This window comes from Mesocricetus auratus, unplaced genomic scaffold, assembly GCF_017639785.1.
Source record: "Mesocricetus auratus isolate SY011 unplaced genomic scaffold, BCM_Maur_2.0 Super-Scaffold_4256, whole genome shotgun sequence".
NCBI lineage: Eukaryota > Metazoa > Chordata > Mammalia > Rodentia > Cricetidae > Mesocricetus > Mesocricetus auratus.
Genome location: NW_024429182.1, coordinates 115,359,291 through 115,383,452, shown reverse-complemented (window position 1 = coordinate 115,383,452; position 24,162 = coordinate 115,359,291). Strand labels below are relative to the sequence as shown.

Here is a 24,162-nt window from a genome sequence, read left to right as displayed (position 1 = left end):
GCTGGGTTGGTGTTTACATTTCTCTTACAGTAGTAGCATACTGAGTACCTTCCTGTACCAAAAAAGACTCTAGAACATAGTGCTGAAGACTCTATGTAGGCACCAATTTGACTTCTCCATGTTCAATAAGTTGTTTAGCTGTTGTCTTCTGCAATGGGAACTTGCCATCTGTTTTAGTTAGGGTTTTATTGCTGTGAGGAGACATGATGACCATGGCAAGTCTTATGAAGGAAAACATTTAATTGGGGCTGACTTACAGTTTAGAGGTTTAGTTCATTGTCAGTGGCATGCAGGTAGACATGGTGCTGGAGGAGATGAGAATTCTATATCTGGATCTATAGGAGCAGGAAGAGTCAATGCTACACTAGGCCTGGCTTGAGCTTCTGAGACCTCAAAGCCATATCTCCAACAAAGCCACACCTCCTCCAAGGCCACACCATATGAACCTATGGGGGACATTTTTATTTTAATCACCTTACCATCAGTTTGTGGAGAGCAACCTATCGTCTTTGACACAGCCTGGGTTGTTTGGGGATTCCCATGGGACCCCTTTGACCAACAATTCAATTAGATATAACTTAATCCCAGTATTGAAAGCTTTATTTGGTGACAAGAGATTTGCCAGTTGGGGCTCTGCCTTCCCATTATTTGGTGATTTTATTTAGATCACTTTTATATATAAATATTTTACTATATTAGGATTCCACACTACCCCTTAGCTGGCCCTTAATTTTAGTTTTCTCCCCCTCCCTTTTTCTCTCCCTCACCTTTTGATCCTCCCATTCTAGCCCACCATTCATAACTGTCTATCCTATTTCCTTTTCCTAGTGAGATCTATTTATCTCTCCTCATCCTTTCCTTTATAACTAATCTCTGCTTCTTCAGATTGTAACTTGGTTATCATTGACTTAGCAGCTAATATCCACATATATGCAAATGCATACTATATTTGTCTTTTGGGGTCTGGGATACCTCACTCAGGATGATTTTTTTCAAGTTCTATCCATTTGCCTACAAATTTCATGATGCCATTTCTGTCAGCTGAGTAATGCTCCAGTGTGTTCACATTTTGTTCACCCATTCTTTTGTTGAAGGACATCTAAGTTATTTCCATTTTTGGCTATTATGAATAGAGCAGCAATGAACATGGTTGAGCAAGTGTCTCTGTGGTAGAGTGAAGCCTCCTTTGGATATATGCCCAAGAGTGGTATACCTGAATCTTGAGGTAGATGGAGTCCCATCTTTCTGAGGAACCCCCACACTGATTTCCTTAGTTGCTGTATGAGTTTACACTCTCACCAGCAATGGATGAGTATTTCCCTTATTCTACATCCTCGCCAGCATCTTCAGATTTGTAAAGCGGGAATCTCAAAGTAGTTTCATTTCCCTGGTGACTAAGAATGTTGAACATTTCTTTAAACATAAGTGTTTCTCAGCCATATGAGTTTTCTCTATTGAGAATTCTCTCTGTGATAGATCTGTACTCCATTTTTTTTTTCGAGACAGGGTTTCTCTGTGGTTTTGGAAGCTGTCCTGGAACTCGCTCTGTAGACCAGGCTGGTCTCGAACTCACAGAGATCCGCCTGCCTCTGCCTCCCGAGTGCTGGGATTAAAGGTGTGCGCCACCAACGCCCGGCCCTGTACTCGATTTTTTAAATTGGGTTATTTATTTTCTTGCTATTTAGTGATTTTTTTTAGTTCTTTATATAGTTTAAATATTTTTCCTCTACTGGATGTGTAGTTGGAGAAAATCTTTTCCCATTTTGTAGGGTGATGCTTTGTCTGATTGATGTGTCCTTTGTCTTACAGAAGCATCTTAGTTTCATTTATTGACTATTGATCTTAGTGCCTGTGCTAATGGTGTTCTGTTCAGAAAATCTTCCTGTGCTAATGCACTTAAGGATATTCCCAACTTTCTCTTCTATAGCTTCAGTGTATCTGGTTTTATGTTGAGGTCTTTGATCCATTTGATCAAAAGTTAAGTTTTTACAGAGTGATAAGTATGGATCTATTTGGATTCTTCTACATACAGTCATCCACTTTTACAGTATGTTGAAGATGCTTTCTTTTTTCTAGAGTGTATTTCTGGCTTTATCAAAAATCAGGTGTCCGTTGGTGTGTGAATTTGTGTCTGGATCTTCAATTCAGTTCCATTGATCATCATGTCTGTTTTTGTGCTAGTACCATGCTGTTTTTATTACGATAGCTTGGTAGTACAACTTGAAATTGGGGGTTGTGATACCTCTAGCAGTGCTTTTATTATTCAGGATTGTTTAGCTATCCTGCCCTTTTTTTTTTTTAGTGTCTATGTGAAGCTGAGAATTGTCCTTTTAAGATCTGAAGAATTGTGTTTGAGTTTTGATGGGAATTGCATTGAATCTGCAGATTGCGTTTGGTAGGATGGCCATTTTTACTATATTTATCCTACTGATCCATGAGCATGGGAGATCTTTCTTCTGCTATCGTCTTCAATTTCTTTCTTCATTGTCTTAAAATTTTTATCATTCAAGTCTTTCACTTGCTTGTTTAGAATTGTTTTTGCTTGTTTAGAATTACCCCAAGGTATTTTATATTCCTTGAGACTGTTGTGAAAGGTATTGTGTCCCTGATTTTTTTTTCCTTAGTCTGTTTCCCATTTGTATATAAGAGAGCTATGACTTTTGTGAGGTAATTTTGTATACAGCTACTTTGCTGGAAGTTTTATCAGCTGTAGGAGTTTGGTGGTAGATTTTTTTGTTTGTTTGTTTGTTTTTGTTTTTTCAAGAGAGGGTTTCTGTGGCTTTGGAGGCTATCCTGGAAGTCTGTAGACCAGGCTGGCCTCGGACTCACAGAGATCCACCTGCCTCTGCTTCTCGAGTACTGGCTTGGTGGTAGATTTTTAAGGTCACTTGTACATCATCTACAAATTAAGATACTTTGACTCCTTCCATTCCAATTTGTGTCCCCTTGATCTCCTTCAGTTGTCTTACTGCTCTAGTTAAGACTTCACACTGCATAGGATTGGGAAGAGTGGCAACCTTGTCTTGTTCCTGATTTTAGTGGAATTGTTTTGAGTCTCTCCCTTTTAGTGGATGTTGACTATGTATGGGCTTGTTGTAAATTGCCTTAATTATATTAAGGTATGTCCCTGTATCCCTAATCTCCCAGAACTTTTGTCATGAAAGAGGTGTTGGATTTTTGTCTAGGCTTTTTTTTTTTTTCATCTAATGAGATGATCACGTGGTGTTCGCCTTTCAGTTTCTTTATATGGAGGATTATATTTATAGATTTACATATGTGTACTATCCCTGTATCTATGGAATGGTCATGATAGGTGATCATTTTGATGTATTCTTGGGTTCAGTTTGGAAGTATTTCAATGAATTTTTGCATTATGTTAGGAAGGGAAATTGTCTGTAATTCTGTTTCTTTGTTGGATCTTTATATGGTTTAGGTCACAGGGTAACTGTGGCCTTGTAAAACATTTGGGCAATGTTCCTTCTTTTTTCTAGTTTGTGGAATAATTAGAGGAGACTTGGCATTAACTCTTCTTTGAAAGTCTGGTAAATTTGCACTAAATCTGCCATTAACTCTTATTTGAAAGTCTGGTAAACTTTGCACTAAAACCATTTGGTCCTGGAGTTTTTTGTTTGGAAGACTTTTAATTACTGCTTCTGTTTCACTAGGAGTTATAGTCAATTTAAATTGCTTACCTAATCTAGATTTTACTTTGGTAAGTGGTATGTATTGAGAAAATTCCATTTCTTAATTTAGACTTTCCAGTTTGGAGTATAGGCTTTCAAAGTATGTCCTTATGATGCTGTAGATTTCCTGTGTCTGTTATGTCCCCCTTTTTGTTTCTGATTTTGTTAATTTGCATAGTCTCTCTCTGCCTTTTAGTTAATTTGGATAAGAATTTATCAATCTCATTAATTTTTTTTTTAGAGAACCAAGTCTTTGTTTCATTGATTTTTTTTTTTTTTTTTTTTTTTTTTGGTAATCTAGTGCTGTGCACTTGCCTCTTAGATCTGCCTTCATTGTGTCCCATAGGATTGGGTGTGTTATATTCATTTTCATTCAGTTCTAGAAAGTCTTTCATTTCTTAATTTCTGTCTTGACACATTTTTCATTCAGTAGTGAATTGTTCAGTTTCCACCAGTTTGTAAGCTTTCTGATTCTGTTGTTGTTGCTATGCAGCTTTAATCCAGGGTGGTCTTGTAGAATACAGTTAATTCAATTTTCTTGTATCTCTTGAGATTTACTTTGTATCCAAGTATGTGGTCAGTTTTGGAGGAAGTTCGGTGAGGTGCTAAGAAGAAGGCATATTCTTTTGTGTTTGGGTGACATGTTCTGTAAATAGCACATTTGGTTTATAGCATCATTTAATTTAGCCCTAGTATTTCTATGGTTAGTTTTGGTCTTGATGACCTATATTGGTGATACTGAAGTATTAAGGCTCCCACTATCAGTTTATGAGGGTCAATATGTGATTTAAGCTGTAGTAGTATTTTCTTTTGAAAACTCAAGTGTCCTTGCATTTAGTGCAAAGATATTATGAACAGCAATGTCCTCTTGGTGAATTTTTCCTTTGAATATGTAGTGTCCTTCCCTATCTCTTCTGATTACTTGGTTTGAAGTCTATTTTGTCAGATGTTAAAATGGTTATACCAGTTTGCTGCTTCGGTCAATTTGGAATATTGTTTTCTATCATTTTACCTTGAGGTGACTGATGCCTATCCTTGATGTTAAGGTGTGTTTCTTGGATGCAGCAGAAGGATGGATACTGTTTTCAATCCATTCTGTTAGTCTATATCTTTTTATTGGGGAATTGAGACCATTGATGTTGAGAGGTATCAATGAGCAGTGTTTGTTGATTCCTGTTATTTTGTTTTTGTGGTGTGTGTGTGTGTGTGTGTTTCCCCTCTTGATTTGCAGGTCTGGAATTATTTATTCCTTGTGTGTTCTTGGGTGTTGTTAACCTCTTTAGGTTGGTGTTGCCCTTCTAGTGCCTTCTGTGTGACTGAATTTGTAGATAGACATTGCTTAAATTTGTTTTTATCAAGGAATGTGTTATTTTCTCCATCTATTATAAGTTTTGCTGGGTATAATAGCCTGGGCTGCCATCTGTGGTCACTTAAGACCATGCCAGGAGATGGTGGTGGGGCATACCTTTAATCCCAGCATTCGGGAGGCAGATCTGTGTTGTGAGTTCGAAGCCAGCCTGCTCTACAGAGTGGGTTACAGGACAATCAAAGAATCTGTAGACCATCTGCTTAGGCCTTTTTGGCTTTTAGAGTCTCCATTGAAAAGTTAGGTGTTAGTTAGTCTAATAGGTATGCCTTTATGTTACTTGGTCTTTTTCCCTTACAGCTTTTAATATTTTCTTTATACTTTTATTTTAGTGTTACCAATATTAATAATCAGTATTATGTAGTACTTGGACTTTTCTAGTCCAGTCTATTTTTTCTATAATTTTGTTGAAAATATTTTCTGTGCCTTTGACTGTGATTTCTTCTCCTTTCTCTTTATTTATGTTTTTCTAGACAAGGTTTCTTTGTGTAACCCTACCTATCCTGGGACAGAAATCTGCCTGCCTCTGCCTCCCGAGTACTGGGATTAAAGGCGTGCGCTACCTGGCTGTTGATTGTGGGTTTTTTTTTTTTTTTTGGTTTTTTGAGACAGGGTTTCTCTGTATTGTTTTGGAGGCTGTCCTGGAACTCACTCTGTAGACCAGGCTGGCCTCGAACTCACAGAGATCCGCCTGCCTCTGCCTCCCGAGTGCTGGGATTAAAGGCGTGCGCCACCACCGCCCGGCTGTTGATTGTGTTTTTATGCTGGCATCTAGGTATGCGGGTTTGGGAAGATTGTAATTCTAGGAGTTATCATTGTGGGGTTAGTGTTTCATTCCTTGGTGCCTGGAAGGAAATGCTTCTGGGATCCTAACTGGTGTGGCCACTTGGGGGTTCCAGGTGTTTCTAGATATTGTGAGCTGACACTTAGGAATAGGGATGGGCTAGGAGAGGAATGCTGAGGGGTCCACTTAGGATCTGCTGGGAATGGGTAGAGAATGAGGGAGGCCATAGCAGGTGGTCTGCTATAGAGCTGGAGCTGAGACTGGGGATTGGACTTGGAGGAGCTAAGGGAAAGGTGATCTGCAAGTTAGCTTACCACTTCCCTGCCTGGGATGGCCTGTGGGTTTCTAGGGAGTGCCTGCTGGAGATGGGGACTGGGGTAAAACAGTAAGCAATGGATGGGGGTGAGGGAGGGTTGGAGGGGAACATCTGTGTGATCCATGGAGAAGAGCAGGAGGGTGGCCTTAGCAGGTGGTCTGCTAAAGAGCTGAGATAAAGACTAGGGGATTGGTTTTGGAGGATTTTAGGGAGAGGTGAAGATCTGCAGTTAGCCCATGGGTTCCTGGGGGAGTGGGGAGGGGCTGCTTCCCTGGCTAAAGTGAAGAGTTTGCTTTCTTATACAACTGGGTACTACCTGGGGGTGGGGGTGGGGAGGGGGTGATGGTGACATCACCCACAGTGGGCTAGACCCTCCTGCATCAATTAACAGTTTCTGAGTTGCCTTTCTTCTTCCCAGGTGACTCTAGTTTGTATCAAAACTAGTCAGCACACTAATAAATTAAGGTCTGAAGTTCAATTGAAAGCAGAGTAATGAGCTAAATGTTGGTCAGACTGTTCACACCAGCCTTTTAGCCACAGAAACAGTTGTGGGACCAACAGCAATTGACTCAATGAAGTGGACCATAAGCTGTTATTGTCCTGCTTTTAAACTGAATAACTGAAATTTTCTATCAATGACCAAGTGTTACTTCTGTGATGATAACAAAGTTATAATAAGGTTTTGAAAGGAAAAAGGCAACAAAGAGACAACTCAGGATTCATTAATGAGTTGTACTTGTTTTATTAATTGTAAACTCAGGAATGCAGAAACAAATGGAGCAGGATCAAAAGAGATTTGGCAAGGCTGCCTGGGCCACAGCCACGCCCAGGCTAGAAAATCTCCAGCTCAAGTTAGCTCGGGAGACTCTGCAGCTCATGCGAGCCAAAGAGCTGTGTCTCAACCACAGGTGTGCTGAAATCCAGAGGAAGGTAAGACAAGAACGAGCACTTTTCTCTAAAAGCATGTTGCCATTTAGATTGCTTTTCATCCTAGGCATTGATAGCGAGCCCCCTTTGTATCTCCCAACACAGGCTTCCATAAATATGCTACTAGTGAAGGTGGGTCATGAAGCTTCCCCTCCTGGTTCTCAAGATGTTTCTGACATATAGCCCAGGATTCTCTTTGTAACACTGAGTTTAGGATTGAAGTGGCGGATTCACTTTAAAAATAATCCAGCAGTATGTTTAGTATATATTCTTGTACACACATATACACACAACCACACACACTCGAATGTGCATGTAAACAATGTGACAGTGTCCTGGAGCCAACATCTTCCAGGCAGGTCCTAAGTAAGTGCTCCACCACTGAGTCCCAGTTCAGCATGGCTAAGCGTGTGCTCCATCATATCTTAATCTAAGTGAGTCTTCATAGTCTCATAGTCAGGTAATAGGTTCCATAATCTCGGGGCTTCGGGGCAGAATCTTGTCAGTAGCTGCCCCGATCAGGCTGCTTGTAAGACGATCCCAGCTCTGGAGACTAGACAGCCAAGAAACAGCTGCCTTCCTATTCAGCATCTGGTGAGGGCTTTCTTCCTCACTGACCACTCCTTACTGTATGCTCACAGGCCTCTTCTGTCGATGGAGAGGAAGTGCTACTCAGAGCCTTCCCACCACAGGGTCCTGCTCCTTGACCTCATCAGACCTGATCACCTCCAATGACTTCCTCAGTACTGTCACATTGGGCTTAGAGTGCCAACATTTACATTTGGGGTGACACGTATGAGGATTCAGGCATCACGCTAGCCTGCCGGACACCTGGCAGAATGCTCTCAGGCAGTACCCTGGTCAGCCCAGGGTTCCATGACTACTAGTCTGTACTCAAGTGCAAAGGACCCTTTAAAAGACAGACCCCCCTCTCCTCGCCCCCGCCCACTTATGCTCTCTTTCCTCTCCTGCTGTTCCCCTGGGGCAGAAAGGACTTTTCCTGTCTCCTTCTTCCGTCCTCTCTCTTTCTCTTCTCTTTTCTGCCCCCCCCTCCCAATAAAACTAACTTCTCAATTGAGCTCTGTCTGTCTGGCATGTTTGTCCCCCACCTCGGTCACCCTCGCCTGCCAGGAATCTGCCAAGGTTCCCCTTGTGCTTTACCTAATTTTTACCTTTTTTTTTTTTTTTTTTTTTTGGTTTTTCGAGACAGGGTTTCTCTGTGGCTTTGGAGGCTGTCCTGGAACTCGCTTTGTAGACCAGGCTGGCCTCGAACTCACAGAGATCCGCCTGCCTCTGCCTCCCGAGTGCTGGGATTAAAGGCGTGCGCCACCAACGCCCGGCGTAATTTTTACCTTTTATATTGTAGTTTTTTCTTTTTTCTTAAGTTAGAAACAAGTATGTTTCACATGTCAATCCCAGCTCTCTTTCCTTCCCCTCCTCCCCATGTTTCCCCACCAAGCCCCCCAGTCCTCCACCCAATCTCCACTCCCATCCCCAGAGAGGGTGAGGCCCTCCATGGTGGATCACCAGAGTCTGTCATTTCATCCAGGGTAGGGTCTAGGCCCTCCTTCAAGAATCCAGGCTGAGAGAGCATCCCTCATTGTAGGATGGACACTCAAAGTCTTTTGTACTCCAGGGATAAATACTACCCAAAACACCATAGATTACCTAGGCCGCCTTACTGACACCCACATTCATGGGGCCTGGGTCAGTCCCATGCCACACAGCCATCAATCTGGGGTCCAAGAGGTCCCCCTTATTCAGGTCAACTGTTTCTGTGGGTTAAACCATCCCAGTTTTAACTCCTTTGCCCATCAGTTCTCCCTTTCTGACACTGGATTCTAGGAGTTCAGTTCACTGTTTAGCTGTGGATGTCTGCCTCTGTTTTCATCAGTTGCTGGATGATGATTCTGTTTCCTAGACTCTCTGGCAAAGGGATTGTAGGCTGGCACTCCCTTTTTTCTTTTCTTTTTGTTAATTCATTTTTTACATTCCAATCCCTGTTCCCCCTTCCCTCCTCCCACTCCCCCCACACCCCCTCAACTGCTCCTCAGAAAGGGTAAGGCTTCCCCTAGGAAGTCACTAAGTTTGCACCATCATCTCATTGAGGCAGGACCAAGGCCCCTCTCTACTCCCACACCCCTGTGTCTAGGCTGGGCAAGGTATCTCTCTATAGAATGGGTTCCACTAAGTCAGTTTGCGCTTTAGTGTTAGATATTGGACCCACTGCCAGTGGTCTCATATATTGTCCCAGCTGCATCATTGTCCCCTATATTAGGGAGTCTAGTTCACCATTTGTCAGACCGGAATCAGTGATCTCTCACTAGCTCAGGTCAGCTGATCCTGACATGGACTTTTTGCCATTATGTTTTTAGACCATGAATGTGTTGACTTTTATGTATAGTGCTCTGTCTGCATGTATGCTTGCAGTACAGAAGAGGGCACCAGATCTCATTACAGATGATTGTGAGCAGCCATGAGGTTGCTGGGAATTGAACTCAGCACCTTTGGAAGAGCAGCAGTGCTCTTAGCCTCTGAGCCATCTCTCCCGCCCTGTGTTGACTTCTTTCTTTTAAGGTGGAGTGTATGCAGAAAACACTGAATGAGTTCAAGTTTGTTGAGATGAGATGGAGTTTTGTCCTGTTTCCTTTCTTACAGTTAGCACCATGGGTGAGCAGAAAACAGCTAGGATGCTTGGCATTTGCTCTTCTTATGCGAATCATCTGTTCCTTTTTCCATACAAACCAGGTTAAAGATCTTCCAAACCAAGGAAAGAATATACATGTTGTAGATGAGCTAGAAATACAGTATTACGAGACTCAGTTGGAGTTGTATGATGTTAAACTTGAGATCCTGAGAAGCGAAGAGATGATCCTGGTCACACGGCTGAACTCTGTTAAGAGACTTATAAAAGGTAACATTCATGTTTATGTTAGAATGAAGTGTTGAGTAACACGTTTGAAGAAATATAGACCAATTATCAATTTCTTCTTATAAATGGCCCACTACATCTACTGAATGAATTCAGTTTACCTTCAAAATTTTTGTTATTCCACAATATATTCAAACATAAAAGAAACAAAGAAGCCCTCATGCCCACCATGTACAGTCGCTTGGTGAAAGCAACTTACAGGCTTTTAGAAATGTGTTACATTTATAAAGACAAGTGTCAGTTTTTAAAACCAAAACTATGCCTTTAATCCCAGCACTTGGGAGGCAGAGACAGGCAGATCTCTGTGAATTCGAGACCAGCCTGATCTACAGAGCGAGTTTCAGGACAGCCTCCAAAGCTACAGAGAAACCCTGTCTCAAAAAACAAAACAAAACCAAAACTATAGACTCTATCAAGTAACCTCCTTTTTTACCTAATACACAATAAACTCATTTAGGTATTAATTTTGAAAACCCTAGGAATTTTAATGGCTGCATAGTATTCCATTTTACAGGCATACTGTGGTTTCTGGGTTCTCCCTGTCTTGAATATCAGTACGGCAGAAAACTTTCCTGTGTGTGTCCTGCGCACAGATTTCTGATAATTTATGAGATGGATTTCTAAAATAGAATGGTTGGGCTAAGGGCACTGCTCACTAACATTTTAATATGTATCTACTGAAATGGCACTAGGACAGTAATTTGAAATACGTCTTCCTCTTCCCTCTATTGTTTCTATCTTCTGAATTTCATAATAGCCCTAGAAAGGCTACACAAAATATACCCCACAGATGAAGGTGTGCCTTCCATGTTTATGCTCTTCTTGAACTTCTGGGTACTTGGTAGAGAAAAATGGCATCTTACAGTTTTTGTTTATTTAATTGCAATTGATAGTGGAAACAATTTAATATACTTAAATGGACATTTTTTGAGATGTTTGCTTTTTTTCTTTTTTCCCCATTTTTCTCTATTTGAAGTTTTGAGACAGGCAGGGTCTTACTGTGTAGTTACAGCTGGCCTCAGCTCCACTACAACCCTCCTTTCTCAGCCCCACTGAGGGCCAGATCACAGATGTGCACCACCACACATCACATCCGTTTCTCCTAGTGATTTTTTATGTTTTAGAGTCCATTTTATTCATGCATGCCATTGTGCTTTGCTCATATTGGCCACCCTCATTACCCATGTCCTTTTTTCTCCCAGTAGTACACACACACACACACACACACACACACACACTCACACACACACACACACTCACACACCCCCCCCACACACACACCCACACCCACACACACACACACACACACACCCCAGCCTGGCCTCAGAAGCCATGTGATCAATTCCTGGTCTTTCTGCCTTTACTTTCCAAGGGCTGGGATTACAAGTGTGCCACCACACCCTGCTGTGTTTCTATATCTAGGTTCTGCATCTCAGAAAAATCATGCCATATGTATCTTTGTTTTTTAGAATCCTTTCCACGGTAAGAACTTTATACATTGTAGGACCTTCTATGATAAATATCAAACTTTTCTCCCCCAATTGGTCTCGAGCACTGATTTTCAAGTCTCTCCTGCTGATTTGGAGACTGAGCCAGCACTGCAGTGGTTGGTCTGAGTGCTCCTGCATTCATTCATGAGGCCTCCTGCTGTGGGCTCCCACTACCCTGTACCTGCAAAGCTGTTAAAGTGCCCTCGTTCCCCTGCTGCTCCAGTCCTCTGACTCTCTTCTTTATTCTTCCAGATGAACTTTAAAGTCACTTTGGCAACTTTTAAACAAACAAACACTCACTGGAATTTTGATTGGGATTGTGCTTAAGATTAGAGAGCATTTGGGAGAATTGTCGTCTTGCAATTTTGATTCCTCCCACCCAAGATCATGGTAGGTCTCTCCAGATCTTCAGTCTCTTTCTCCAATCCCTTCAAGTTCAATGAGCCTCACGCAGGACCTCAGTGTGTGCTTTTATCCTGGTATCCAAAAACCTTTGCAGCTCTTTTCAGTTGTGAACATTTTATACATTTAGGTGGAACTTTTATTTTTAAATAGTTAACCTGGAAGGACGCTTTCCTTTGGGATGGGACTCCTGTCTGGGGAGGAAATAGAAAACATTTTATTCTGTGTGCTTCTGCAGGGTTTGGGATTGTTATAAGCATGGCTTTAAAAATCAGTATATAACCAAAAGTGAAGTCTGGCAAGACAGCTTGTGCTGTGCTGGGGCATTTCATCATAGATAGAAAGAACCCTGAACATTCATTTCATTTGCTGAGGAAGAAGTACACACACACACATACGCTTTCTCTTTCACTCTCTCTGATATGAAGAGATGCTTATCATCGTGAAATCAGAAATAACAGAACACTGGGGCATTCTGAGGATGCTTGAACTAGTGAATACTATGTGGCCATTAAAATGCTATTTCCAGCACATGGTAGAGCACTGTTACTGTGTGCAGCTATGTAAGAAGTGCATGTATGTAATTTCCTCTACATGATGTAATTACAGCTAGTCTTTACATTTAAAGACTTTTTTTTATTTATTTCTTAGAGTAAGACATGTCTAAGAAAGTCACTGATCTTTTAGAGAAACAGGATGAAGTGGTCTACTACGACCCGTGTGAGAGCCCCGAGGAGCTGGAGGGCCTGACTCATGACCTGGAGCTGCACCTGGGTCAGGATGGAGAGCTGAGAGCACTCAGCCGCCAGTGCCAGCGGCTGGAAGCCCAGCGGGGCCGCATCTGTGCCAGGAGGGCCCACCTCAGGAACAGAAAGGTACGGAGGGCCTTCCTCCATGGAGGGGTTCCACTCCAGAGGGAGGTTAAAGTGCTGACAAGGGTTACCTACGCAGTGAGTAATGTTCTCTGTGTGTTTATCTCAGTGGCTAGAGCCAAATATATTTTAAAATGCTAAGAAGTTGTTTCTTTTGAGATAAGTGTCTACCATAATATCTAGATTTTAATTGGTTTGTTCAGTAATTATTTGTTGAATTCCTGTGCATAGTGCTTTTATAGTAAGAGTGGGCGCCATGAGATGTTCGTCAAAGAAAACTGTGACAAGAGCCTGATAACCTCACTTAATCACCAGTACCCATGGTGGGAGGAAAGCACCGCCTGCCGAGGTACCCACTGACCTCTGTGTGCCCACAGAGATGAGGGCGGGTGTGGTGCTGCTGGTGCAGGCCCGAATCCCAGTCTCCAGTTAAATATTAGCAGTGGCTGCAGGTATAGTCCAACAATAAAAACTTGACTGGCATGTATAAAGTTGTTGGCTCAATTCCCAGTGCCACTAAAAATAAAATAGAACTTAAAAACTACTAGGGAGAAACTAACAATCACTTGTATAGCATAAATTTTACTCTAAATTATGGATTATAATGAAGCCAGTCACAGAAATAAAGTTCATTCTTATTTCAGATCTTAATGTTTAGTGAAACAAAAAATAAAAACCCCATAAGCTTGTGGGATTTTTTTCTTTTCTTTGTGTGTGCGCGCACATGCATGCAGTTTTGTTTTGTTTTTGTTTTTTGATGAGGGTGTTTCTGTGTAGCCCTGACCATCCTGGAACTTGCTCTGTAGACCAGGCTGGCCTCTAAGTCAGAGATCTGCCTGCCTCTGCCTCCTGAGTACTGGGGTTAAAGGTGTGCACCACCCTCCCAACTTGTTTTCTTTTTTATTTATTATTTTTTGTTTGTTTTTCGACACAGGGTTTCTCTGTGGCTTTGGAGGCTGTCCTGGAACTTTGTAGACCAGGCTGGTCTCGAATTCACAGAGATCCACCTACCTCTGCCTCCCAAGTGCTGGGATTGAAGGCATGCACCACCAATGCCTGGCTAAAAAAACATTTTTTTTCATACAATGTATTTTGATCAGCAGGTGTCCTGCCAGTGAGATACAGCCTAACCCCGGTCTGGTTTTGCTTTGAGGGAAGTCCTTGCTGAGTTGCCTGCTGACCTCAGTGCTCAGTGGCTCTAATCTAGCCTTTGAGGTGTTCTCCCTGAAAAGGAAAATGTCTCTGTGTCTGTGCTCTAGAGCTGTAGACTCTGGGTTAGGGGCTAGTCTTCAGATGTGTTGCCCATTACCCCACACTTCAGAAACCCAAGCTGGAGCCTTGTGGTTCAGCCACCCAGTTCTGCGGTGAGATGAATGGATGCCTTGTCTCTGTCAGGAGGACAACATCTTCTCCTAGAGCAGTGGCTCTCAACCTTCCTCATGCTGTGACCCTTAAATAATGTTTTGCTGACCCAACCATAAAATTATTTTCATTGCTGCTTCGTATTTGTAATTTTGCTATTGTTATCAATCGTAATGTAAATATCTGTTTTCTGATGGTCTTAGGCAACCCAGGTGAAAGGGTCACAGCCGCAGATTGAGAACCACTGTTATTTACTGACACGGAGCATGAGCCATAGCCCTGCAGATGGTTGGTGTCCCTTCCTCTGCCCAGCTTAGCAGCTCTTTCTTCCACTGGGCAACAGGGTGGGAACTGAGGGCCCATTTCAGGTGCCACTGTGGAATGAAATCACAGCTTGGCCTCTCCTGACCTTTCAAGGGCCAATCACCAGCTTTTCTTTTTTAAGATGTACTTTTATTTATATGTTTGTGTGTGTCAGCATGTGTCTGTGTGCACATGGACTAAGGTGTCTGTGGAGGCCAGCCTCATCTACAGAGTGAGTTCCAGGACAACCTCCAAAGCAAAAACAACAACAAAACAAAAAAACAAACAACAAAAAAAAACCCACTGTGGCTCAGGTTGAAAACATACTCAGAGAATGTTAGTATTACTCCATTTTCTCCTGCGTGTGAAGGGTTATGGTAAATGTACAGTTTTGAACATACGTTCCAACTATTTCTAGGTGGGCTGTTTTTACAGATGTGTTTGGAAATTTAATTGCATTAGAGCAGATTTGTGAGATGGCTGCTTTATGCAGGCATCACTGCTGAGCCTAACGACCAGGACTCCCAGGAGACAACTGACCTAGTGCTGCTCTCTGCAGATGGTTGAGACACTTCATCTCTGAAAGCACTCTGCTGGGAACAGGTGGCACCTGTGCGCAATCCTTGTCATATAACTATAGAGGAGGACCTATCATTGACCCTCACTGGAAACTGAACACCTCACATGCTAGTCAAAAATGTAACACCTCCAACTCTACTCCATTCCATGAACGTCTTACTGAAAACCGTGTGTGTGTGACTTGTGTTATCCCACAGGATCAATGCCGAGAAAACCATCAGCTCAGACTGCAGCAGGCTCAACAGAGTGTGAAACATTTTCACCAGCACCACAGGGTTCAGATAGTGAGTACCTGATGATGGGCTAGCCTGTGGAAACTACACAGCTGTGGGTCTCCTTCCTTTGTGAATACATCCTGATGAATTCTGAGCCTTTACAAGGATGTGTCTGTTTACGTATAGAAAAGAGACAAAATAAAAGAAGAGGAACAAAAGAAGAAAGAATGGCTACACCATGAACGTCAGAAAACACTTGAGCGACTAAGAGCATATAGGGAGGTAAGTTCCAGAGAGACTCACTCGCCGGGCGTTGGTGGTGTGTGCCTTTAATCCCAGCAGAGGCAATCAGATCTCTGTGAGATTGAGGCCAGCCTGGTCTACAGAGAGAGTTCCAGGACAGCCTCCAAAACAATACAGAGAAACCCTGTTTTGAAAAACCAAAAAAAAAAAAAAAACCTCACTCACCTTCTTTACCAGGGGAGATAATGAGCCCCACCCACCCTAGAAAAGAATGTAATGTGCTATGAACAGATAGCATAGTTTTTTAAAGATTTGTTTATTGTCTATTCAGTATCTTGCCTGCATGTGTGTCTGCAGTCCAGAAGAGGGCACCAGATCTCATTACATATGGTTGTGAGCCACAATGTACTTGCTGGGAGTTGAACTCAGGACCTCTCGAAGAGCAGCCAGTGCCCTTTAATCTCTGAGTCATCTCTGTAGCCCGATAACATAGCACTTTAAAAATGCTATTATCAATAAGGAACAAAAATCAGGAAATCCACCGTATGAACCAGGGTTAACTTTTCTTTTGATTGAGGCAGGGTCTTAAGATGTACCCTAGTGGTTGCTGTTCTTTTACTAAGGCTACTTAAACAAGAAAGCATTTAACTGGGGGCTTGACTTACAGTTTCCTGGGGTCAGTCCATTATCATCATGATGGGGAGCATGGCAGCAGGCTGGCAGGCATGGCGCCAGTAGTAGCTGAGAGCTTACATTATATCCACAAGCAGCAGGCTGGGGGCCAGAGTCTGGGCCTAGCACGGGCTTTTATTTTTAGTGTGCATGTGTAAGCACACACATGTCTGTGGAGGTCAGCCTCAGCTGTCATTCTTCAGGAGCTGTCCAGCTTGTTTTGGCCTGGAGCTCACCAAGTAGGCAGTGCTGACTGGCCAGCAAGTTCCCAGGAGCCACACGGCTTCCCTTCAGCTCTGGGAAACAGGCACCTGCCAACACACCAGCTTTTCGTGTGGGTTCTGGGGTGTGGACGCAGGTTCTCTTGCTTGCACAAGTACTTTACCTAAGTGGTCTCCCCAGCTTCCTTTTTCTTTCTTTGTAACTACAGCCCAACTGCTCTCCTGAAGTGAAGCTTTCCCTTTTCCTCTCACTCAAAACGATGATGGTGAATACTTTCATCTATATGCATCTTTTTCATCTTCATTTTATTACAGAGAAAGTAGTATATGGTCACTAGGACAAATGATATAAATGTGGGTTGTTTTTTCTTTTCTGGTTTTTTTGTTTGTTTGAAAAAGACAGGGCTTCACTCTGGTCCAGGGCAGTCCTTGCTGCCATACCAGCGGTGCTCCGTGAACTTGTGAAAGCAGGCTGTTTGGTGGCCAGAGGTCTCCGGTTGGATGCCCCATGCACAGGGCAGTGCTGGTTTTATAGGTCTCTTTGTGGGGTTGCAGCATTTTGATGGCCTACCTTGTGGCCAGTTGCTCACTGGTTTTTCATCCTCAGAAGCGTGAAGCTCCTTGGTCTGCACTGAAAATGACCTGCTCAGAAACCACAGTGCCAGACCAGTCAGGTGGACGCTCTCGGAAGAGGTCCTCAGCAGCTCATCACAAGATAGCTCACCCTGCCTCTAGCAAAACTGGAAGTGTTACTTCCTTACCTGAAGCTAATATGAAAACCCCTAAGCATCAAGACACCTGTGGCAGTATCCCAGTCCAGATTTTTGTTCCAGTTGGTGACCAGCCACTCTCCCGATTCAGTGAGGATCTGTTACTGCCACCACCGCCTCCTCCCCCTCCCCTTCCCCCTCCACCACTGCCTCTCCCTGCTCTGTCCTCTCTTCAAGCTACCACTCATCAGAATGTAGGACTCAGGACTTCAGCAACCAAGGACCAGCCGCTCTCTCTAGTGTGCGAGGCGTCTGCTGAAGAACCATGCGATTTCCTGGAGGACTTCCAGTGTCCAGGTAATCCACTGCAGTTCTGCTCTGATTCCCTGTGGGTTCTTAAGCGGTTGACTTCTCATCAGTTTCAGTTTAGAATCTTCAAAATTCTCTAGTCTCAAAATATCCCATGTGTTGCCTTGTTAGCTCTCTTGCTGTGATTGGTATCAGTGAGATTGAACTTGACATGCTAACTCAGCTGGGGTACACCTGTTAAAGGGACAGCCTACTTCAGACTGTCCCCCACTTCAGCAAGGGTTTGAGTTCGGCCAGTGTTTCTCAATACCGCTTTAAATGGCGGATCCAGAATACTGGAAAATTGGGCCACCTTTTGTCTTCATACTGAATACACTCAAGCATTTGTTTAGTGAGGCCCACAGTTCTCATGCATAACTCTAATTATGGCTTTGGACATTGGCTTTTGGGGAAACTGGCCTAAACCTGCCAACTCTCAGCCTACTGTTTTGGGGAGGGTTGTCTAAGATAAAATCAACCCTGGTAAATGCTGTCCTCTGGCCGAGTATGTCACTCCACCAGAACACAGTTGCAGGGACAGGGATGAGCGAGGCCCAAGGGACATATGTGCTCGTTTGGGTTAATTGAGCATTCCAGGCTGTGAAGGAAAATGCCTGCAGGTTCAGGTGGCAGGCAGCTCACTGCTAGGATTTGCAATACCATGCAATGAAAAGTGACTTCCTGTATGCCTAGATTGGAGTTTGGGTGCAGGAGTATTCTCAGTTTAGGTTGAATACAGTGTGTGTGTGGGGGGAACTCTGTTCAACTCACAAACACTATATAGCACTGGAGAGGAAGACGGTGTGAAACCTTGATTGTGGAAGTTGCCTAATCAGTTCCCAAAGGAGGCTGTAACCAAGTGAGGGCTGAGTGCACAATAGAGCACACTAGTCAGCCATAGCCCAGCTTTTTGGTCCCCAACTAGAAACGACTGTTAAAAAAGACTGTTAATCCTGAAGGCTTACCTGGCAGAGATGTCTGAGTTAGTGGCTAAACTCATGCCCTGTGTCTGACAAGCAAGGAAATGTTTTACCCCTCAGAGTCTCAGGGTGCCAGAGCTTTAAAAAATAGCTTCTCACTAGTATCTTGGAACTCTGAGCTAATTTGTGTTTTGACAGCATTTCACACTCTCAAAAATAGAGCCCTTAGCCACCTCAGGTAAGGTGGGTGGAATTAAACATGCTGTACAGGAAATGGGCCAGCGCCTCCCTTTGGGCTCACAGAGCGACTGATAAGTATGTCATCACTTTAAGTCTTCGTGTGTGGGAACTACTGAGTGCCTGTTGCCAGGGTGAGTCATCACTGACGATAATTGCCCAGACTGCAGTAGAGTGCAGGGTGCACGTTCAAGGTGTGTTTAATGGAAAAGGAAATGGAGAGGAGATAGAGCCTAGAGGACGCTAACCTCGGCCAGTGATCAGACTGTTCCACCGCAGGCATCCTTAACTCTTTAGGGTGTGTGAAGTCACCTTAACAGAAGATGGGATGGGTGTGGCCTGTAAGTTACAGCGGGTTTGAAGAAGGGGTGGAAAGTAGTCAGGCTAAAACACCAGTCGCCAAGCTGTCCTGACCGAAACAGGCTCTGGGTGCTGCTCTGAAGCTGCTGTCAGTGGCCCACTGCACTAGTGTCTGTCACATCATGGCGTGAGCTGGGCTCTGAAGCTGGTCAGCGCTGTCAGTGGCCCACTGCACAAGTGTCTGTCACATCATGGTGTGAGCTGGGCTCTGCTCTGAAGCCTGCTTCTCTTCTTCGTCACTCTTGCTGTCTGCTCACTTTCAGGCTCTATGGATGAAGTGTTGGCCTCTCTACGGCAGGGCAGGGCCCCTCTCAGGAAAGTAGAAGCACCTACCTTGTCCCCTCCCTGCACCTCCATTGGTGAACAAATTCTGGCTGCCATCAGGCAGGGGGTGCAGCTGAAGAAAGTCCACCCAGACATGATGGTAGAGCCCAGCAAGAAGCACACCAACGACCTGGAGGGGAGCATCAGGGCAGCCCTGGAAAGAATCAAGAAAGTCTCTGCTACCGACTCAGAGGACAGTGATGAGCAGAGCCCTGGCGAGTGGGACCGCTAGGGTCTCCAGGTGACAAAGGCAGACTGGCCCATGAACTCTAAGACTACTCTGTGGCCTTAACACTGGAGAGCAGTGGAGGTGTGGTTCCTGTCACTCCCCACAGGGGTAGGCTGGCTGTGGGAGCAGTCCACCCTAGAGGCACTGTGTGAGCTAGAGGTGCAGCCTGTGGTACATATTAGACAGTGTGCTTCCATGTGTGTGAACACTAGTTCCTCAGACTTAAAGGCTTGAATGTGAACGTGATTTTAGCAATAATCAGAATAAGTTGCATATATTCCAGAATTACTTTAAATATTTAAATAAAACTTATTTTGTGTATCAGCACTACAGAAACTCATAATAAACAGTATTTATAATGCATCTGTGTCATGAGGAAATGGTGTCTGGACCACTATGAAAGCGAAGCTTTCCACCTCAGTGGGTTGAAAGTTTCCCAAGATTCCTGCTCAGCATTGATGAGCAAGTGCTAAGGGGATAGGATCATCAGCTCATCTCAGAGACTGATAAGGAGTGGGGCGGGTACCATACGAAGCAGCCTAGCCACTGCTCAGACTGCCCGGGTGTCCCTTAACCTCATCCCAATTCTCGGGGGACAGCAGTTCTGAATTCCTACCAAGCAACTTGAACACACATGTCTTGTTTCTGCACTCCATCTGGCCAGTACCAACCTGGAGTGGCTGGGAAGTGCCCTAGCCCTTCAGCTGTACTGGGACCTCCCTTAGTGGCCTGGCTGGAGGTCTCTGCCAGGCTACCCATGGATCTGCCACCCGTCACATGTCCCCAGTGCTAACACGGCCCAAAGGCACTTATTTCCAGTCTGGCTTTGACATCTGGTGCAGGGAGTGTGCACTAGCTTACACTGGCTCTGTGTCTGCTCTCGGGGTGTCTGTCAGGGCCTGTGACCTGCTGGGCATAAAACGGCTTTGCCTCAGGCCTCCTTCTCACCACAGGGAGAAAACTGCTCCTCTGGAAAAACTGGCAGAACCACAACTTTGTAGGGTTTTCCTTTGCTTATCTTTCAGTTGGTTTTGTGTTTTCATTCTGTCTTGCATTTAAGTGTTGTAAGGGGCCGGGAAACAGCATCAGATGTGGGTAACTCACGAGTTTGTCAGAAGTTTGCTTTTGTCAAGGGCTTTCAGTGATCTTTTCAAAGGTGAGTTCTCCCAAGTTCCTGATCCAATCATGTCTTTAGGATTGTAAATTTCTCTAGAACTTTCTCTCGTTCATTTCTCCATCTCATTTCTCCCTTCCCTGACCTTCGTCAGCTCTGCCTTCAGGTAAACATATACTCTGACTTCTGGGATCCAGGGCTGTGGAGGGGAACAGTGTGCCCTCTGGAGCACAGGCCATCGATTTGTGCCTCTTGAAGCACAGGAGGTGAGGGTCAGCCCTGCAAACTCAGACACAAGTTCTCAGAGGACTGGCTGTGTTCACTTGGGCAGCTCTCTTTCCTACTTCAGGTTTTGATCTTATGTCCTCTCACTGCTTGCCTCTGTCACATGGTGTTGCTCTGAAGCTTAAATGACTGGAAACTGCACACAGACATTCTTCCTTCCAATTCCATGGCTGCCTTTGCTGGGCTCTTCCATGCCTCACATCATTGAGCTGCCCTCTGGACCTCAGTGTTCTGCAGGGTAACGCATGGGCTGGGGATGTAGCTTAGTTGGTAGAATGCTTGCCTACGTGCACGAAGCCCTGAATTCAGTTCCTAGCGTGGCACACAGCCAGGCTTATGCACACCTGTAATTCTAGTGCTTGGGAATTGTCGGCAAGTCTAGGATACTGAAGACCCAAGCCTCAGAGACAAGTAAATGGATAATAGTGTAGGGGGCAGTGTTCATACCAGCTGGCTGGTCGGGGGATGGATCTGGTCCTGGGGTGGCCATACACACTGGCAGCATCCTCTGAACTCTGCTGGAGCAGACTGAGCTGTACCAATCAAGTGGATTTGTTCATCTGAATATTCATTTGCATCTGAAATCAAATAACTCATGGCAGGAGCTAGAATGAGAAGGTTTTGATTAATCACCACATATTCTGTGAAACCACGTACAATGGATTTGTTCTTAACCTTTAGGCATATAAATCCGTGTGACTGTCCAGTTTTCTGTTGCTGCCCTAACCACTACAAATGCAGTGGCTTAACACTACACATTATTTGGGATCTCACATAGCCCAGGCTAGCCTTGAGCTCACTATGTTTCTAAGAATGACCTTGAGCTCCTGATGGTCTGTCTCTACCTCCCAAGTGCTAGGTTTGCAGACAGGCACATGCCATCATGCCTCACCAGACACAAACTTACTCATTGGGTCCTGCTGGGCAGCAGACACGGCTCATATGGGTGGGCTAAAATCAAGGTTTCAGTAAGAACTGTACTTTCCGAAGGCTCCAAGGGAAAGCCATTCCCTCTCCTTGCCTCATTCCTAGAAGTTGCTTGCGTTCCTTAGCTTGTGGCTCCTTCCTGTCTCCAAAGCCGTAGTCTGTGTATAGCCTCCTGACCCTCCATCACATCTGCAGTGCTTGGAAGGAGAGTCCACCTATATGAATTATTATGCAGGATCCACCCAGACAGTGCAGGTGACGCCCACCTGAAGGTCCCTTTACCTTTTAACAGTCACAGGTTCCTCTCTGTGGCCAGGCCATCCAGAGGTCTTATTCTAGGAAGTGTTTCTAAAGTAGCCTAATGGCCCAAAGAGCGCATGCTCTGAGACCATCCTGAGGAACTCTCACATCTGGGGTTCAGGAGGGCTCAGTGAGGAAGAACACTTGTTCTCGCAGACAACCTGGATTTGGTTCCCATTGGGTGTCTCACACTCAGCTGTAACTCTAGCTCCAGGGGGTCTGACAGCCTCTTCTGTGGTCACCCGCATGCACATAAATTCATACAGGCACACAAACATTCCCATTAAGTACTAACATCAGGCCAGATGAAATGGCTGGGTGGATAAAGACATGGCGCCAAACTTGACAACCTGAGTTCAGCCCCTGGGACCACATGTATGAGAGCAAAACAGGAACAACGTACCTTGGGAATTAATAGAAGACAAAAACAGGAACAATATACCTTGCAGGTTAAGGTTTCAGTTTGCAGGTAAGACAGTTAAGAATAGGTTCCTGTTCGTCCTGTGTGAAGTTAAGGTTTCTATTTGTAATCAAGAATAAGTTCCTGGCTGGACAGTGGTGGTGCACACCTTTAATCCCACTCAGAGGCAGGTGAATCTCAGTGAGTTTGAGGCCAGCCTGGTCTACAAAGTGAGTTCCAGGACAGCCAGGACTGTTATACAGAGAAACCCTGTCTTGAAAAACCAAACCAACCAACCAATCAAAAGACAAAAGAGTAGGTTACTGTTTGTTAGAGCTGATATAAATTGTAAAATGTTTTTTCAACTTACACTAAATTTGCAACCCCTTTCGTGTGTGTGTGTGTGTGTATCCTTACCCTTGTTCCTTCTCTTTCATTGTATCTTTCTAACAATGTATAAGAGCCAACTCTCTTACCCTGTGAACATCTTATCTCTTCCTCCTATAAAAGGAACTTCAAGAGGCCTGAATGGGTTCCTCTCTCAAATTCCAACTTAGGGTGAGACAGCCAGCTGGCCAGTCCTGGATGTACCCCCAAAATACAGCTTGCTTGGACAATCCTGAGACTCTCAGGTTTAACACTTGGAGGGACAGAAACCAACTGCTACATGCTGTCCTCTGACTTCCACACGTGTTCTTTGTGACATCCACAAAAACAGATAAAAACACAGAGAATAATAAAACACTAACTCCACCTGCAAGTCAGGGGGCTGAGGTCCAGACCAGCCTGAGATACACAAAACTGTCCAAACAGAACAAAATCCTGTCATGCATGGTGTCAGCCAGTGCATGAGAAGCCTCCAGGAGTGATTGGGCTTTATGGGATCTTTAGCCTGGGTCTGAGAAGAGGAGTGGATTGGAACAGAGAACATCCTAGGTTTCAGGGATGCCATGAATAAAGGACACAGAAAATACAGCAGCCAGACCTCTTCAGGGTGACCTAAGGGTAGAAGCACCAATAAGAGACGGGTCTGGAAGCTGATCTACTCCAGGGTTTTGCAAGAAATCTCTGGCAGCTTTGTGTAAGGGCATCCAGGAAACGGAGGAGATCCTGGAATGAGGGGACCAGGAAGAGGGCAGGGATGGTGTAATCACGGCATTGGTGAGCACAGGTATGAGCAAGGGCGGCCACAGATGACACCAGCAGGGCCAGCCCTGGAGTGCAGGTGGTCTATATAAACACGAGTGAAGAGGGACAGCATGAACTCTTCAAGGCAATGTGCTAGGGGCAGTCACTGAAAATTGCCTAGGGACACCTCCAAGCTATCTGAGGAGGAAGGACCAAAGGGCAAAGACCTAGGATGAAGCATTGGAGACCCAATGAAACCAGATCAGGAGATGGAAACAGTAAGAGTCTGCAGAGGCCTGCTGGTGTGGCCATCAGCAAAGGCAGCCTGTGCTGGGAGTGGTCAAGGACTCCTTTTGCTCCTCAGTGATTTGATGTCCCATGCAAACACTCATCAGGTTTATGGAACAGCCCTTTTTTTTTTTTTACCATTAAGTCACCACAACCTGAAACCTGCTGACCTCAGAGAGGGCCCAGGGAGTCCAGAGCATAGAACCTAGATTACAGCACAGGGCA

General features: G+C 44.4%; 1 protein-coding gene across 1 annotated transcript in view; it reads left to right on the top strand.

Annotated features, from left to right (window-relative positions):
- The window catches only part of Whamm (WASP homolog associated with actin, golgi membranes and microtubules), a 28,442-nt gene extending 8,584 nt beyond the window's left edge, over window positions 1-19,858 (top strand). Inside the window, exons 4-10 of the mRNA XM_021231680.2 lie at window positions 6,910-7,079; window positions 9,825-9,990; window positions 12,588-12,775; window positions 15,214-15,300; window positions 15,418-15,513; window positions 16,975-17,434; window positions 19,206-19,858. Of these exons, the coding sequence (XP_021087339.1) occupies window positions 6,910-7,079; window positions 9,825-9,990; window positions 12,588-12,775; window positions 15,214-15,300; window positions 15,418-15,513; window positions 16,975-17,434; window positions 19,206-19,498 (1,460 nt within the window). The 3' untranslated portion in view covers window positions 19,499-19,858. The remainder of the gene's footprint in view (window positions 1-6,909; window positions 7,080-9,824; window positions 9,991-12,587; window positions 12,776-15,213; window positions 15,301-15,417; window positions 15,514-16,974; window positions 17,435-19,205) is intronic.
- The last annotated feature ends 4,304 nt before the right edge of the window (window positions 19,859-24,162 follow it).